The 17,091-nt window shown below is 42.3% G+C and overlaps 1 protein-coding gene across 8 annotated transcripts in view; it reads right to left on the bottom strand.

The window, feature by feature from the left end:
* Positions 1 to 1,149: 1,149 nt before the first annotated feature.
* The window catches only part of DYNC2H1 (dynein cytoplasmic 2 heavy chain 1), a 347,574-nt gene continuing 331,632 nt past the window's right edge, over positions 1,150 to 17,091 (bottom strand). For 5 of the 8 annotated variants that reach the window (XM_043579186.1, XM_043579188.1, XM_043579189.1 and 2 more), the window contains one exon: positions 2,431 to 3,203. In XM_043579186.1, coding sequence (XP_043435121.1) covers positions 3,045 to 3,203 — 159 coding nt within the window. In that variant the 3' untranslated portion in view covers positions 2,431 to 3,044. Of the gene's footprint in view, positions 3,204 to 17,091 lie in introns of all 8 variants that reach the window. The other 3 variants (XM_043579184.1, XM_043579187.1, XM_043579185.1) reach the window with 1 other exon arrangement.

Genomic DNA, 17,091 nt, shown 5'->3' with positions numbered 1-17,091 from the left:
CTCTGTTGGTTGGGCGTCCGGCTTCGGCTCAGGTCATGATCTCATGGTTCTTGAGTCTGAGCCCCATGTCAGGCTCTGTGCTGACAACTCAGAGTCTGGAGCCTGCTTCGGATTCTGTGTCTCCCTCTCTGCCCCTCTCCTGCTCATGCTCTGTCTCTCTCTCTGTCTCTCTGTCTCTCTCTCTGAAATAATCATTAAAGAGTCTATTTGTAAAAAAAATAAATAGGAACTAAAAGTACAGACCAGTTAGCAGCATTGCCCAGAATGTTACCACCATAGCAGAGTCACCTCTTGTTCAAATAAACCCCGTTTTCATAACTATGGGTTATTTCAAGTAGAAATAAAGGCAACCTCCAAACTCACACTGGTGTCGTTGGCTTTTTTAAATAAGCCAGAGAAAGATAATGGGATCAGACAACAGCCTAAATATAATATCTGATTAAGTTGGGGTCTTCATTACCTTTTGGCTTTCCTGTCAACACTTTCTTCTCTACCCCACCGTGCTAACCAGTACCTAAGTCACCTCTAAAAATAAGGAGAAAGGAAAGATCATCCACCCACGGTGCTGAATCCTAGCAAATTCCTTATCTCTGCTTTTACCTTTGGACCTTCTTCTATTGACTCGATCCCTTTAGCGGTAGTTCTCAGGAACTGGAAAAGAGGAGAAGACAAATCAGACACAGAATAATCAGAATGGGTAATGGTTGCAGCATAATACTCTGGTTGATACTCATTCTTCCATTTTGTAAACACCAAACATTGACCAGCGTGTCTCCATGTAGGGAATAGCTATGAGGCCTTGACTCTCCTCCCCACAGGCTCTCCTCCCCAACCCCCTCTGCTTGGGTTTTTCTTGTCTTTCCAGCAACCACTTAAGTATTTGAGTATGTTCATTTATCCACTGGGAAGTTTTCAGTCTTGCCATCTGGAAAGGCTCCAGATACACTAAGGCAGGGAACTGGCTGGAGCTTTTGGACCCTCGCAGGAATATGCTCTGCTCCTTATAATGTAGATTCGTGATTGTCCAGCACAAAATTCATCTCTTTCATGAAACTTTGAGAATTAATTTCCCTCCTACTGTGCAAGGGTCGGTGAAGCATATAGGAAGGTATGACGATAAAGTAAGAATAAGATAAAAATTCAACCAGACCATCTCCAACATCCTTTTAATTTCCAAAGTTTTTTTATTCAAGGGCTACAGGGAAAGTGGTTGTGTTTTCACAGCGATCACACAGGGACAATGATGCTGCCCTAAGTGACTCAGATGTTTTGGAAGGAATCTCTGTGATGTCCTTGGGAATTCTGGAGAGTGTTCAGCTGTCTCTAGCGATGGACAACAGTCTCTGAGGATGGTTTTGATTTGGGGGCACGATCTAAAACAATCCGGGGACAGATCTGACGGTTAAGGTGTCCGGAAGCAGCTTTAACCATTGACTGAATAAATGTGTGTTGAGTTCGGACGTAAGCAAGTGGCAGAAACCAGGGCATGGGCCGTGCACTTCCTGCTCCCTGATGCCGACATGACAAGGAGCCCAAGGGCTGATCTTCTGGGTTTCAGGTGCTTCGGAGTGTGGCTCTGCGTCCCTAGGGCCGTGTCCCCAGGGCCTCGTGCAGCCTTCCTCCCAGGACTCGTCTGTGGGCACACTGTCCCGAGGAGGAGGATGGGAAACACAGAGCCCACACGTCATGCCGACCACAGTGAAAAAGGCTCATGCGGGTCAAATGGGAGAAGCCATTGGGAGTGACTGCAGGGGTCTGTCTGTTGCATTTTCTCACTTCCATCCCCACACCTGTTTCTGGAAGGACAGCAGAAAGCCTCAGAAAAATCAAACCTCTGAACAACATTTGGTTGGAAACACGTTAAGGCAGGTTCAGTTTCTGCTCCTGAAACTGATTTCTGTGTGCATGTGTTTGCAGGGCTGGTGGCAGGAGGTGCTTGCGGCTCACCGTCTTCTCGCCAAACCCACTTTCCTCCGGGTGCCTTTGCCCCTTCACCTCTGTGTTGTGCTGGCTGGGATCTCCAATACCATGGAGGAGTGGGAAGGCTCGTCCTGCTTCTCTGTTAGAGAGGGTGCTTCTAGGGGCGCCAGGGGGGCTCGCCCAAAGGGTCCCTGCTGCAGCAGTCACAGGAAACCGGAAACCCCTGGATGACACCGCCCCACCAGGTGGGCAGACCTCCTCCAGTAGGTGGGAGCCAGGCTCTGGGAGGCCCTGCCGCCACGTGGGCTTGGCTCTGCCCGGGGGCTCCCTGCAGCCCAGCCACAGCCATGGCGCTTCCACCTTCACAGTCCTCGTCTCCCTTCGTCCTTTAGAGTGAGCTCACTGTTGACATCCTGGGGCTGTTCTCCTGATCTGACCATACACATGGTGATAGAATTAAAAGTAGTTAACATTTCTGAATTCAATTCAAATCACTCAGAAACTCAAAGATTACACCATAAAATATATTTATTTAAGCTTCCAGACATTGTAGAATTTTCCTATTTCATAGAAACAGCTGGCAAACGGCCACATACGTGAGAAATTGTAACTTCTCATTGTTTAGTCCATTTATAAAATTTTCCTCCTGCCCTCTGTGCCGTCGTGCCCCATTTCTTCTGGATTACTCCGAGATGCTGTGTATTTTAACTAAAATAGAATATATTTTTAAGTGTGTAAATGAAAAGCTGGTCTTCTATTTTATTAACACAAATTAGGATACAAAAAACAGCCAAAGAATTAATTACTGATTCCTTAAGTACACCATTTTCAACCTCTTACGTACATAAATTTTTGAGCCCCTGGAAACCTGAACTGCTTCACAAAAATATTTAATGTTATGAAGGGAATACTCCATTTAACATTAACTCCATTAAACTATCGCTTGAAAGTTGCGTGGTCTGTCATGACCCACTACACAACCCAAGGAGATCAGTAACATAAGGTACTTAGCTATGTGATAATTTTTTGAACATTTTAAATGCAGACTGGCCACATATTTATTCAAAGTTTAAAGTAGCAAATGTTTCTTTTTTTGCTAATACAGCTTTTACTGTCGTTAGACTCTACTGATTTTTTAGAAACAAAGCAGCTCCACACTGAATCCACCGGTCCGGGCTGCCCCCACACGGAACGTCAATGTTGGTCACCACACGATCCCTCTCAGCACTCGTGTAAACAGGCAAAGATATGCACTCATCAGGGGAATAGGGACCGTATGCACCCTGCAAAAAAGAATGACTTTGTTTTAAAATATGGCAATATACTGTTTTGAAGCAGAGCAGTAGAGAAGCAAAGAAAACTCTCCCAAATAATAAGATTTAATATATTAGGAAATGTTTTAACACTAGCATCATAAACCCCATGATCCAGCGGTAACAATCATTTACAAATGTGCTTTTATTTTTAAATTGGTTGACTTATTTAGAGAGCAGCATGAGCAGGGCAAGGGTAGTAAGTGAGGGAGGGGCAGAGAGAGAGCGAGAGCAGGGGAGGGGCAGAGGTGAAGGCAGGGGTGGGCTCGGGGGAGAATCCCGAGCAGGGGCCAGGTTGTTGGCACTGAGCCCGATGTAGGGTTTGAACGCATGAACTGTGATGTGAGATCATGACCTGAGATGCGATCAGGAACTGGACGTTCAATCAAATCAGCCACCCAGGGGCCCAGATTACTGCCATTTTGTTAATTGTGTGCTGGTTGTTTTTGTCATTCTCTGTTGCCCCCAGGGCTGTCCTCTTGCGGGACTGACGGCATTCTTTAGTGTTAGGCTGAGGTTCTTCCTTGGTGTGTGTTTCATCTTTTTACTATAGATTTTGGTCTCTGGTGACTCTGAGATGGAGAACTCCCTAAACATACTGCCATCTGGGCTCTCTGGTCTCGGCCATGGAAACGAGATGATGAAGGGACGTCATCACTTGGAAAGCGTCATGGTGAGCCCCTCACACTGTGGGGCTGCTGTGGCCCTGAGGCCTACCATCTCCAGAAGTCCACCTGTGGCAAATGTGCCCTCCTGCCCAGCATGGGGGAAAGTCACCAGAGAGCCAAGGCTGAGAGGGGGACCCCCACGGGCCCAGAGAAAAAAGGTACCTGAATGTGGCACCGTGGCCGGACCTGGATTCTGTGCAGGGACAGGCACTGAAGCTGAGAGGGGGGCTGCGATGGCATCGCGTTCATCTTCCGGGTCTCATCGATGAGTCACACGATCCACATTCTGGGTTGAAACAACACATGCAGAGAGCGTTCTGTATCAGCTTGATGGTCGCTCCAGTTCACGCGCACTCCCAAAGGACACGCGCTGTTTCATCTATTTTGTGAGTCCCTTAACTAATTTTCTATATGTGATTGAGTTTACTAGCTCTTTGAACCTTCACACCAGCTTTGTGATTATGTGTTTAGTTCTTCTTGCAGATATGTCTTCTTTCATTTGAAATGTATTCCTCTGTCGCCTCATTTTGTCTGACTTCCTATGGGTTACATGGAAAGCTTTTAGAAGTCTTCAAAGAAAGGCCCCTGTGGGCATGGTCCGTGGGTAGACTGCATGTACCCAGTAGACTGCATGGCTCTGGTGGACTATGTGGAGGTGGACTGTAGCCTGGGGTCCTGGGGCATCTCTCACCAGTATCCCCCTGATGGGATGGCAGGAGCTGAAGGTAACCTGGCTGGGGGCTCCTGGCAGGGCAGGTGCTGCTGAAGCAGGGAGGGGCTGGAAGACCCCAGGGTGTCTCACACAAGGGTTGCCTGCTGAGTCAGGCGGAGCTGAAGTGGGTACCTGCGTCACCTTGACAAGACATCTGGAGCCATGATGGGTGTTGTCAGAGCATGTCCTGCTGTGTGCCATGGTAGGGCCATCTTGGGGCGGCTGGGGCTGTTGGAGGCTGGGGATCTGGGACTCGCTACAGCAGCTGGCTAGCCAGGGCCCCCATAGCCTGTGCCCATCTGCGCTGTCAATGTGGAAGGGGAACGTTACAGTGGCTCCAGCCAGCTCCCCTCCCCCCAATCCACAAGACAGGTCCACGCATCTCCTGCTATTAGGCAGACACTGCAGGCCTGGATCCTTTAAACCATAGCTGCCCTATCAAATGACGGCTCTCATTCCTGTGTCCCAGGGCAGACCAATCTGCTCAGCATCTCTCAGGGCCGGCCCTCCAGGTATGGATGGCGGTGGGGACGGGGCTTGGTCCCCCCTGCTCTTCTCTCCATGGTCCTTCTATCCTCTGTCCTGCAGAGACGTTGCTCGGTTGGCCCGGTGCATCGGTGTTGACTCCATGTGTGTCTGTGAAGGAGGGGAGTCAGGGTCTTTTCCCATGTCACCATCTCAGATCCTCTCCCAACAGTACTTCCTTAATGTCCACTTCTCTCCATTATCCACCTAGTTCTAAGTTTTTGTTGTTGCTGGAACCATAATTCAAATAAAGCCCACATGCTGCAGTTTGTTGATAGGTCTCTTAGTTCTCCTAAATTTATAGGTTTTTGCTCCTGTTTTCCTTGAAGTTTATTTGCTGAAGAAACCACACCCTGGTTGGTTCCATTCCCATGGCATCATGTTCTTCCATTCCCTGGATTCCTGGGAACTGGATCCGGAGGTGAGTTTGGATTCAGATTGAATTTTTGGCACAAACCCTGCAAAGGTGGCACTGTATGCTTTCACAAGTAGGCACGCAGTATTTGGGTCTCTCTTTAGATGAGGAGCCACGAGATTCTATCACACCAGAATCACACAACAGGAATCTAATTCCACTAACCCTTCTTCACTTCTAGGCAGACAGGGATGTACAAGGAGAAACTCCCATTACCAATCTTTGGATCATCATGAGGCATCATTCACTTAGAAAAAGCTGGAGAAATGCCCCTAAGTTCCCTCTATTTATGTGCTTTCCAAGTAAATTTGTTCCCTAGTATGCTGTAAAGGTGATTAATGACCTCCTCCTTCCTTAAAAGTATTACGGCGAATTGGTGGATTTCAGCATACCTGGTGGGTTTCCATCGGTGCCGTTATTATTGCATTGCTACTAAAACTGTCAATCTCTGCACAGGGGGAGTTCTTTAAATTGGCTCTTGAGTATTTATTGTTTGTTTTTTGCTATGTGTCAGGTCATCTTCAGCTTTCTTGCTTTCTGATATGTCAGTGGGTGATAGCCCATCTTGTACATCTGCTGTCTCAGAAATTCGATGAGTCATGATTGTGAGGATCCTTGAGATTCCTTTAATGGGAAATGGCGGCAGGGATTGTGATATGGGAACGCCTTCTCACCCCCCTCTAGGATTATTCTGTGATGGCGGCTTAGAAGCACCTATTTTCTAAAGAGAAATATCATGAGTTCATGGAATTTCCAATTCCAATTTTGGATTAATGTGCTTTTTGAGTTGACATACAATTTTATTCCACTAATGATTACTTCTTAGACTTGAAATGAGACTTAAGGGGAAAAGCTGGACTCATTCTAGAATTTGACACATGGAGAATGGGAAACCCAGGGAGGCTGCACCGTGGTAAGGAGCCATAGACAGCCGGAGAAAGGTCTGCCACATGAACACTGGCACCAGGGCACTGTGTTCTTTTGTTGCTTTCAGAAGAGAAGACACCGGACGATGGAAAAGGAATCGGCTTCGGGCTCTGGAGTACCTGGCCTCTCTGAGCACCAGTATCTCTATTTCTCAAGGGTACTTGTCCACCTAATAGGATGTTGAAAGGACTCAACGGTACATGAAATAATTCAAATATAAAGCATTTATCCACATATCTCTAATTCTTTGGGCTACATATACAAATCATTTTTTTTTTTACTCCCTACCAATTCTCAGATGAACCAGACAAAAACACAGCTTTTTAGCTTCTACTACATGTCGTGGATGGTGTTAGGACAGAGAGAAACAAAAATACTTTTTCCTACCTGGAAAAATTTACAACACACACTCTATTTTTAAGGATAAGAGGGCATTATGTGAAATTTTGATTATCTTTTCCAATATGCCCCCCCCCTCCCACTTAGACAGATGCTGCCTCAACCTCTGCCTCTTCTGGTACTTGATCTATATCAGTTAAGTCCCTTTGAAAGCTCATTCATTCGTAACTTGCCTAAATCTTAACCTGATTTGCACAGAACAAAACCCATTCTCTATGGAGAATCATTGCCCAGATACATAAAGAGACCATCTGCCCTGCATCTCATTTTTCTCTTTTTGTATTGGTGATTCTGTCGGTTTTTATCCATTTCACTTAACAGCATTTTATATGCTAATGTCATGCTTAGAATTATAGAGCCTAAGCATTTTAGTATATAGCCAAATAAAGAGAAAAATAATCTTTGAAGCTTAAAATTCAGCTTAGGAAACACTATATTCATCAAACATACAGACTGTAACTTTTGGGAAAATGAGTATTTTGGAAAATCAAAATAATATATGGGATATGTTAAACTTACAAAGATTAAGGAAGAAAATGAATCCTCACTTGCACCTCAGAGAAAATACAGGATTTGGAGCTGAGAGAATTTTCACCATTATCAGCTGGTGCCTAAGCTCTTCCCTCTTCTCCAATTCTGCTTCCATGGCAGAGCTTCAGGTTCCAGAAGTTTCTGTAATTTTCATGACTCTGTAGCCACCCCTGAATCTGTAACCTAGTGCAGGCCTGTACTGTCACATCCCTCAGCAGAGAGCACACACACACTGTATATTCTTGGGATGAAATGATCTACATCTATGAATACCTGTTTACAGACCTCAGAAGGGTCTTAAATTATCTGTCACCTGACACTTGCTTTGCTGGCCATCACTTTGATAGGAGACATGAAAATAGAAACGGCATACTGAAACGTCACCATGCTAGTCCTTCCTCTTAGCTGTGATGCCAAGTGATTTTGTCTTTAAATTAGGACTTAACAGTAATGCAGTTGATATTTTGCATGTTCGCTATCGATTTTCTAGTTTTTGCATATATTTCCAAATCCTTCCACTCTTGCTTGGTTTTTGTTGTAACGTGGGGGTACAAATCTTGTTACCAAAACCTACAGTGTTTTGTTTTGTTTTTTCCTTTTTAATTGAGAGAGAAAGAGCAAGTGCACACACACGGGAAGGAGCAGAGAGAAGGAGAGAGAGAGAGTCCCCAACCGTCTCTGCACTCTCAGCACAGAGTGCAACGTAGGACTCAAACTTATGAACCATGACATCAGGACTCCCGAGGGGAACTCAAGAGTCGGACTCGTAACCGACAGAGCCACCGGGCGCCCTTGTACCGTGTTTTCAAAGCAAAGCAGCACTGTTGTCTCCTAAGTTCTTTGTCGTACTTGTTTGCTGGCATTTTTTATTCAAGTGTATGTGGCACTCAGCGTTCTCCTTCCCTTGCGTGACAGGAGTCGATGACTGTGAGCAGCTCTCAGTGCTCATCAGGGCAAGCGTTTCCTGAGCCCCGTCACCTGTCTCACCCAGGCCCACTGTTGCTTCCTACAACTTTGCCGGTCATTTCTCAACCTCTCTTTCCTGGTAATCATTAGAACCTGTGAAGAAGTGAAATGGACTTGCTCTCAGGTCACAGGAGCACAGCTAAGTCCTTCGGCATTTCTGCTGTTAGCACATTACCTTGTACAGACAGAAGCCCCGTCGATATCGTTTAGCTGAATCAAATTCTTATGACCCAAATCCCACTTTAGTATGTTTCTAGTAACAGACAAGCTTAGGTAAGAAACATTTGCATGAAACTAAAATTGTACTAAATACTATTAATAAACTCGCTGAGTGCTATTAACAAACACACAAACGAATGCAAACAAGAAGACTCATTAGGAAGCCTTACAATGTTACAGGCCATGAACACAAAGCAGTTTGACATGACTAAAATTTAGTAATTAAAAACCTGTATGTTGTTCTTAAAGTGGTTAATATCCTCATATATCCTACTTTATTAAAATAGAATCTGATCCACTTTTTCAGTTCAATAATGAGGCTAAAATTTGGATTTCATACTCCTCTGAGCTCCGGAGAGTAAGTCAGAAGTGTGCAAGTGTTACGAACAGCAGGCAGCAGGCTAGTATCTGAAGGAAGACGATTCGTTTCACAAAAGGCAAATGAAGATATGAGCAAACAACTTTGCCAACAAACCAAAGAAAACAACAAAACGAGAAAACACCAGAAAACAAAATGATCTAGGTTGATTATGTTTTAAGTATTTGGCTAATATGTTTTATTACATTTTCTTTTTTTTTTTTGTAAATATTTTGTTTTTAAGTAATCTCCATGACCAATGTGGGGCTCAAACCCCCAACCCTGAGGTCAAGAGTTGCATCCTTTACCCACTGAACCAGGGTTTTATAATATTTCTCATCAGTTGATGCATAAACCCAACTTAACTTATTCTAAAACATACTTTTTTTTTTTTTAGAAAAGAAGATACTAAGAAAATCAGCGTTAATGTACATGAAAGTGGCACGATTTAGTGATCTAACTTCAGAACAATATTTCAAAACAAGAAACGGACAACTTGCCAGCAGTGAGTACCATGAAAGATGCTGTTTGGTCAAGACTAAAATGTACTTTGACAGAGAAATACTTTCTTCATATATTTCAATAATATAATGCTAATAATGCAGTTTTCACAGCAAGTCCCTAACAGAGAAAAACATCACATAGAAAATATATTAATATTTATTATTTTGAGCCAGGGTGCATACAAGACATAGCTTTGAGCATACATCTACTGACACACAAGGTGATAATATTTTCATATAAAACTAATACAAAGACTGTTTTTGTGAGCAGTGGACAGAATCCCGTTATAGTCCCTAGGAAGGCTGTTTCTGAAGTTGAACTGTCTGTGGTGGTATCTGCTGATATTCTCAAATATGTAATGAATCTTCAAGGGTAAGCAGACAACGCTGTGTTTATTAAATTTGCACTGAATAGGGTTTCTTGAGAACCATGGAATAACGTCGTATACAACAGTTTTGGGAAATGCTTTAGAGAAAGCAATATTTTTTCGGGTAAAACCCCCTCAGATAATCCCACTTTGCATGTAGATTATTTCAACCCGAACTCCTGAGCTAGAACTGCAGCAATGTTAAGAATCTGCATTGTGAACGAGTGTGTAAATGAAATTGTGCATGAGTGAGTGTGTAAATGAACAGTGTCACCTTAGTGCACACAGATCATGTGCATAGGAAAACAAGGAAAAGAGCTTCAGGTGTATTTTATTTATTTATAATTCCTCTTGAGAATTCCTAATTCTATCATTAATTGGCAAAGTGCATTGCCTTTATTAACAGAAGAATGGTAGAGCCCCTCCCCCAGTAAAATCGGGAGAATCTCTTGCTCTTACCCTTCAGCTGGTACTGCATGCTGGAACATAACAAACTCTGGCAATCTAAAATGTTCTAGAGACAGCAGAGGAGCCGTGTGCTTCATAGCAGGGCTGGCCACACTCCTGCAGGAATGGAGCTACCCAGGGCTGTCAGGGGGCAGATAAGGTGGAAACAACTGGGAAGGAACCTTCTTCTGGTCCAAAGAGGAAGAGTCACCAAAGTTTTGAACTGCTTATCTCCTCTGAGTTTATCAGAGGACTGTAGGCCTCTGCCATAAACTAGCTTTTAAAAAACATTTCTTTTAATGTTTGTTTATTTTTGAGAGACAGAGAGAGAAAGAGTGTGAGTGGAGGAGGGGCAGAGAGAGAGGGAGACACAGAATCCGAAGCAGGCTCCAGGCTCCGAGTTATTAGCACAGAGCCCAATGTGGGGCTCGAACTCACGAACCGCAAAATCATGAACTGAACTGAAGTCGGACACGGAACTGACTGAGCCACCCAGGCACCCCTGCCATAGAGTAACTTTAAGAGTAAATGAAAAAGTAAATTTTTTTACTGGCTTATGTAAATTGATGTGACGCTTCCTTTCATTTTATGCTGGCTCCTTCTCTCCTAGTAAAAATGCACTCAATGTTAATGTTCTTTCCCCCCTAAATTCTGTAAAACATTTTAAAACATCTACAGCTGCCCTAAAAGTTTTTTTCTTCGACAAAGTATTGCTTCTGTCAAACAGAAGTTGGAGAGTTTGAGTCCTGTGGTTTCTGATGCAGCTCCTCAAGTCTGCTTTTGTCTGAAAGCAGATGAGATCCACGTCAGCAGGCAGGGATGTCTCCCCCTAGATTTTATTCGTGGATATTGAGATCTGAACTTGATATAATTTTCTCACATCGTGACTACTGTTCTCAGTTGTCGGCCATAGTAACCACGGAAAAATCACGCACAGGTCCAATGGCCATGAGCTGCACAGCGGGGCCGTGCGGGCTCACGCCGCTCAGCAGTCTGGGCCTGGGCCCGAGAAGTAGACAGCACCCCGGGTTGAACGTTAACTGCCTGATGGTCTAGCACGCTGTCCAGGTCACAATGCACAATCTTTGAAGCTTCCATTTGGCTTGCAATGGAGATGAAAATCCTATCTCAGACTTTCTTGGAAGGCCTACATATTCTGTATTTCACACATACGTGCCTGGCACGTAATCAGTACGAATAAATGCTAATTGTTATAGTTGACACTAGCACTCCCATTGTGGGGCTCATGAACAATCACTTAATTCACCGGATGGCCAGTTACTTCACCAGCCAACCAGGAAAACTGCTAACTGACCAGACCCGCAGGCCTGTGATGAAAGGGGTCATGTGTTCCATGCTGTGACCACATCCATCCTCTTAGAGCCAGACTGACTTGTGTCACACCTTACCACAGTCCTGTTCTAAACCCTGCTGGCTATACGTGCTGTGAACCCCGGGCGTGGTTATATGCCTTGTCATATGTGGTCTCGGCCTTCCTTCATTTTTTAGTGAAGTGTAGCTGATAGGCTGTGTTTCATCAGTGTCAGGGGTACAGCATGTGATTGGACAAGTCTATACGTTCCAGTGGGTCACCACAGTATCGCTGCCTTTGTCCCCGTGCAAACTCCGCTGACTACATTCCCTGTGCTGTGCCTGTCATTCCCGTGATGTATTCATCCAATAACTGCAAGCCTGCACCTCCCCCTCCCTCCACCCACCCACCCCCACCGGCCCTGCCCTCTGACAGCCCTGTTTGTTCTCTGTAGTTTTGGGTCTGTTTCTGTTTTGTATTTACGTGTGTCTTTTATTTTTTAGATTCCTTGTAGATGTGAAATCATATGGCCTTTGTCTTTCTCTGACTTCTTGAAATTAGCATTATACCCTATAGGTCCATCCATGTTGTCACAAATGGCAAGATGTCATTCTTTTTTATGACTAATACTCCGTTGTATACCATACACATCTTCTCTATTTATTTGTCGGTGGATGAACGCTTGGTTGCATCCATTATCTTGGCTGTTGTACATAATGCTGCAATGAACATAGGGGTGCAGGCACCTTTTTTGAATTCGTGTTTTCATACCCAGTAGATGAATTACTGGATCGTAGGGTAGTTCCATTCTTACTATTTTCAGGAAGCCCATACTGTCTTCCACAGTGACTGCATCAACTTACATTCCTACCAGCAGTGCTTGAGACTAACAACTTCTCCACATCCTTGCCAGCACGTGTTGTTTTGTGTGTTGTTGGCTTTAGCCATCCTGACAGGTATGAGGTGATACCTCTTCATAGTGTCGATTTGCATTTCCCTGAGGGTGGGTGATGTTGAGCATCTTTTCATGGGATGTCTGTTGGCCATCTGGATGTCTGGAGAAATGTCTGTTCGTGTCTTCTGCCCATCTTCAATGGGATTATTTGTTTCTTTTGCTCTGGAATTGAATAAATTCTTCATATATTCTTCATATACTTATTGGATGTATCATTTAGTAGACGACCTTTTCATTTGGTAGAGGTTTCTTTCACCGTGCCAAAGCTTTTTATTTCTGGCCTAATTTGCTTTTGTTTCCCTAGCCTCATAAGACACATCTAGAAAAATGTTTCAACAGCTGATGTCAAAGAAATTACTGCCTGTATTTGCTGCTAGGAGTTTTACGGTTTGTCTCACATTTAGGTCTTTGATCCGTTTTGAGTTTATTTTTGTGTGTGATGTAAGAAGGTGGTCCAGGTTCATTCTTCTGCATGTCGCTATCCCATTTTCCCAGCACCATTTGTTGAAGAGATGTTTTTGCCACATTATGCATTACTGCTTCTCTTGTTGTCTATTCCCTGACCGTATAAGCACAGGTTTATTTCTGGTTATCTAATCTGTTCCGTTGATCTATGTGTCTATTTTGGGGCCAGTACCATATTGTTGTGATTACTAAAGATTCATATTATACTTTGAAATCTGGGGTTGTGATGCCTCCAGACTTGTTCTTTCTCGACAGAGCTTCAGCCGTTCGGAGTCTGCTGTGGTTTCACACAAATTTTAGTATTATTTATTCTAGGTAGGTGAAAAATGTTGGTATTTTAATAAGGTCTGCATTGAATCCTTTCAGTAAGATGCACATTTAACGATACTTTTACACATTGCACACATTAGGAATGGAATATGTTTCAAATTGTGTCATCTTCGATTTACTTAATGTTATATAGTTTGTAGACTATAGGTCTTTCACCTCCTTATTTAAGTTTATTCCTATGTATTTTATTATTTTTGGTGCAATTGTAAATGGGATTTTCTTTTTAAATTTATTTATTTTTATTTTAATTGCAGCATAGTTAACCTAGAGTGTTACATAAGTTTCAAATAAACAGTATAGTGATTCCACAGTTCTATATATTACTTGTTACTCAGTGCTCATCAAGATTAAGTGTAATCTAACTCCCTGTGACCTGTCTCACCCATTCCTGCACTAACCTTCCTTCTATTAAGTGCCAGTTTGTTCTCTATATTTAAGAATGGTTTTTGGTTTTTCTTTTTTTTCTTTGTTCATTTGTTTTGTTTCTTAAATTCTACATATGAATGAGATCATATGGTTTGTCCTTCTCTGACTTGCTTATTTCACTTTAAGTACTGTATTCCCATGTTCCATCCATGTCTTTGCAAATGGCAGGATTTTGTTCATTTTTACTGGTGAGTAATATTCCAGTGTGTGTGTGTACTCCACGTCTTTATCCAGTCACCTATTGATGGACATTTGCGTTGCTTCCATATCTTGGCTACTGTAGACAACACTGGGGTGCATGTATCTTTTTGCATTAGAGTTTTCTTTTTTTTTTTCCTTCCCCGCCCCCATGGTCTTCTGTTAAGTTTCTCAGGATCCACACAGGAGTGAAAACATATGGTATCTGTCTTTCTCTGTATGACTTATTTCACTTAGAGAGTTTTCATATTCTTTGGGTAAATACCCAGTAGTGCAATTACTAGATTCCAAAGTAGTTCTATTTTTAAATTTTTAAGGAACTTCCTTACTGTCTTCCACAGTAGCTGTATCAACTTCCATTCCTGCCAGCAGGGCATAAGACTTTTTCTCCATATCCTTAACACCACTTGCTGTTTCTTGTGTTTTTTATTTTTGCCATTCTGACAGATGTGAAGGGATATTGGATGGTGGTTTTGATTTGTATTTTCCTGATGATGAGTGATGGTGAACATCTTTTCAAATGTCTGTTGGTCATCTGTATGTCTCCTTTGGAGAAATGTCTGTTATGTTTTCTGCCCGTTTTTTAATTGGATTTTGTGTGTGTGTGTGTGTGTGTGTGTGTGTGTGTTGAGTGGTACAAGTTCTTTATATATTTTGGATACTAACCCTTTATTGGATATGTCATTTGCAAATATCTTCTCCCATTCAGTAGGCTGTCTTTCAGTTGTGCTGGTGGTCTCCTTTGTTGTGCAGAAAGAAGCTTTTTATTTTGATGTAATCCCAATACTTTATTTTTGCTTTTGTTTCCCTTGGCTCAAGAGGCAAACCTAGTAAGTAACTGTAGTGACCGATGTCAGGAAAATTGCTGCCTGTGTTCTCTTCCATGATTTTCATGGTTTCCCGTCTCACATTTATGTCTTTAACCCATTTTGAGTTTATTTTTGAGTACGGTGTAAGACAATGGTCCATTTTCATTCTTTTGCATCTTGCTGTCCAGTTTTCCCAACACCATTTGTTGAAGAGATTTCTTCCCGTTGCATATTCTTGGCTCCTTTGTCATAAATTAACTGACCATGTAAATGTGGTTTTACTTAGGGGCCTGCTATTCTGTGCCATTGATCAATATGTCTATTGTTGTGACAGGACCATATGGTTTTGATTACTATAGTTTTGCAACATACCATTAGGTCTGGAATTGTGATACCTCCAGTTTTGTTTTTCTTTTTCAGATTATTTGGCTTTTTTGTTTTCTGGTTTTATACATATTTTAGGATTGTTTATTCTAGTTCCATGAAAAATGTTGTTGATATGTTGTTAGGGATTGCATTAAATGTGTAAATTGCTTTGGACAGTACACACATTTTAACAACATTTGCTCTTTCCACCCATGCGCATGTACTGTGTTGGTTGCTTTGTGTCGTCTTCAATTTCTTTCATCAATGTTTGATGTTTTCAGAGTGTAAGTCTTCTACCTCTTGGGTTATGTTTATTCTTAGTTATCTTATTATGGGCTGCAATTGTAAACGGGATCGGTTTCTTATTTTTGCTTTCGGCTGCTTCATTATCAGTGTACAGAAATGCAATGGAATTCTTTTTAAAATTTTAATTCCAATATAGTAAACATACAGTGTTATATTAGTTTCAAGTGTACAATGTAATGATTGAACAATTCCATACATCACCCAGTGCTCCTCACAGCAGGTGCACTCCTTAATCCCTGTTACCTGTTTCCCCATCCCCCCCACCAATACCCTTTCCTGACCCGCAGGAACCTTCAGTGTGTTCCTGAGAGTTAATATAGAGCCTGTTTCCTGGCTTGTCTCTTCCTCTCTTTTTTAAATACCTTTGCTTGTTTGTTTTGTTTCTTAATTCCACATGAGTGAAATCATATCCCATTTGTCTTTCTCTGGCTTATTTCACTTAGCATAATGCTCTCTAGCTCCATCCATGTTGTTGAAAATGGCAAGAATTCTTTTTTATGGCTGAGTAATATTCAATGGCACCCCCCGCCCCACACACACACAAACACCCTGCATCTTGTTTATTCATTCATCTATCCATGGACACTTGGGCTGCTTCCATAATTTGCCTGTTATAAATAATGATGCTATAAACAGAGGGATGTATGTATCCCTTTGAATTAGTTTTTGCATTTTTTGGTAAATACTCATGAGTGTGATTACAGGATTGTACAGTAGTTCTTTCTCTTTTAACTTTTTGAGGAACCTCATACTGTTTTCCACAGTGGCTGCACCAGTTTGCATTCCCACCAACACTGAACAAAGGTTCCTTTTTCTCCACACCCTTGCGAATCTTGTTTGTGTTGTCGATTTTAGCCATTCTGACAAGGTAGGAAGTCATATCTCATTGTGGTTTTGATTTGCATTTCTCTGATGCAATGCGATGGATTCTGTATATTGATTTGTATTCTGTGACTTTACTGAATTCATTTATCAGTTCTAAGTAGTTTTTGGGTGGACTGTTTACAGTTATCCCTATGACATCATGTCACGACCTGCAAATGATGAAAGTTTGACTTCTTCCTCACTGATTAGGATGACTTTGATTTTTGTTGTCTCACTGCTGCATCTAGGACTTCCAGTACTAATGTTGTATAAAAGTGGTGAGAGTGGACAACCTTGTCTTGGGAAAAGCTCTCAGGTTTTCACCATTTAGTATGATGTTCACTTTCAGTTTTTCATACATGGCCTTTATTACAGGGAGCTAGGTTCCCTCTAAATCTACTTGGTTGAGGCCTTTTATCATGAATCGAAGTTGTCAAATGGTTTTTCTGCAACTACTGAAAGCCTGTTTTTCTTTATCATTTCTCTTACTGATGTATCACGTTGACTGATTTGCAAATGAAAACCACCCTTGCCTTCATTATGGAAATGTATCTGACTTCACTGTGGTGAATTATTTTTTTTAGTGTACTGTTGAATTTGGTTTGCTAGTATTTTATTAAGAATATTTGTAACCATATTCATCAGAGACATTAGCCTATAGTTCTCTTTTCTAGGGAAGTCTTTATCTGGTTTTGCTATCAGGGTAATGCTGGCCTTGTAGAATGAATTTGGAAATTTTCCATCCTTTTCTATTTTTTTTGAATAGTTTAACTTTTCTTTAAACGTTTG

The sequence above is a fragment of the Prionailurus bengalensis genome, chromosome D1 (assembly GCF_016509475.1).
Source record: "Prionailurus bengalensis isolate Pbe53 chromosome D1, Fcat_Pben_1.1_paternal_pri, whole genome shotgun sequence".
NCBI lineage: Eukaryota > Metazoa > Chordata > Mammalia > Carnivora > Felidae > Prionailurus > Prionailurus bengalensis.
This window is presented reverse-complemented; position numbering and strand designations above follow the sequence as displayed.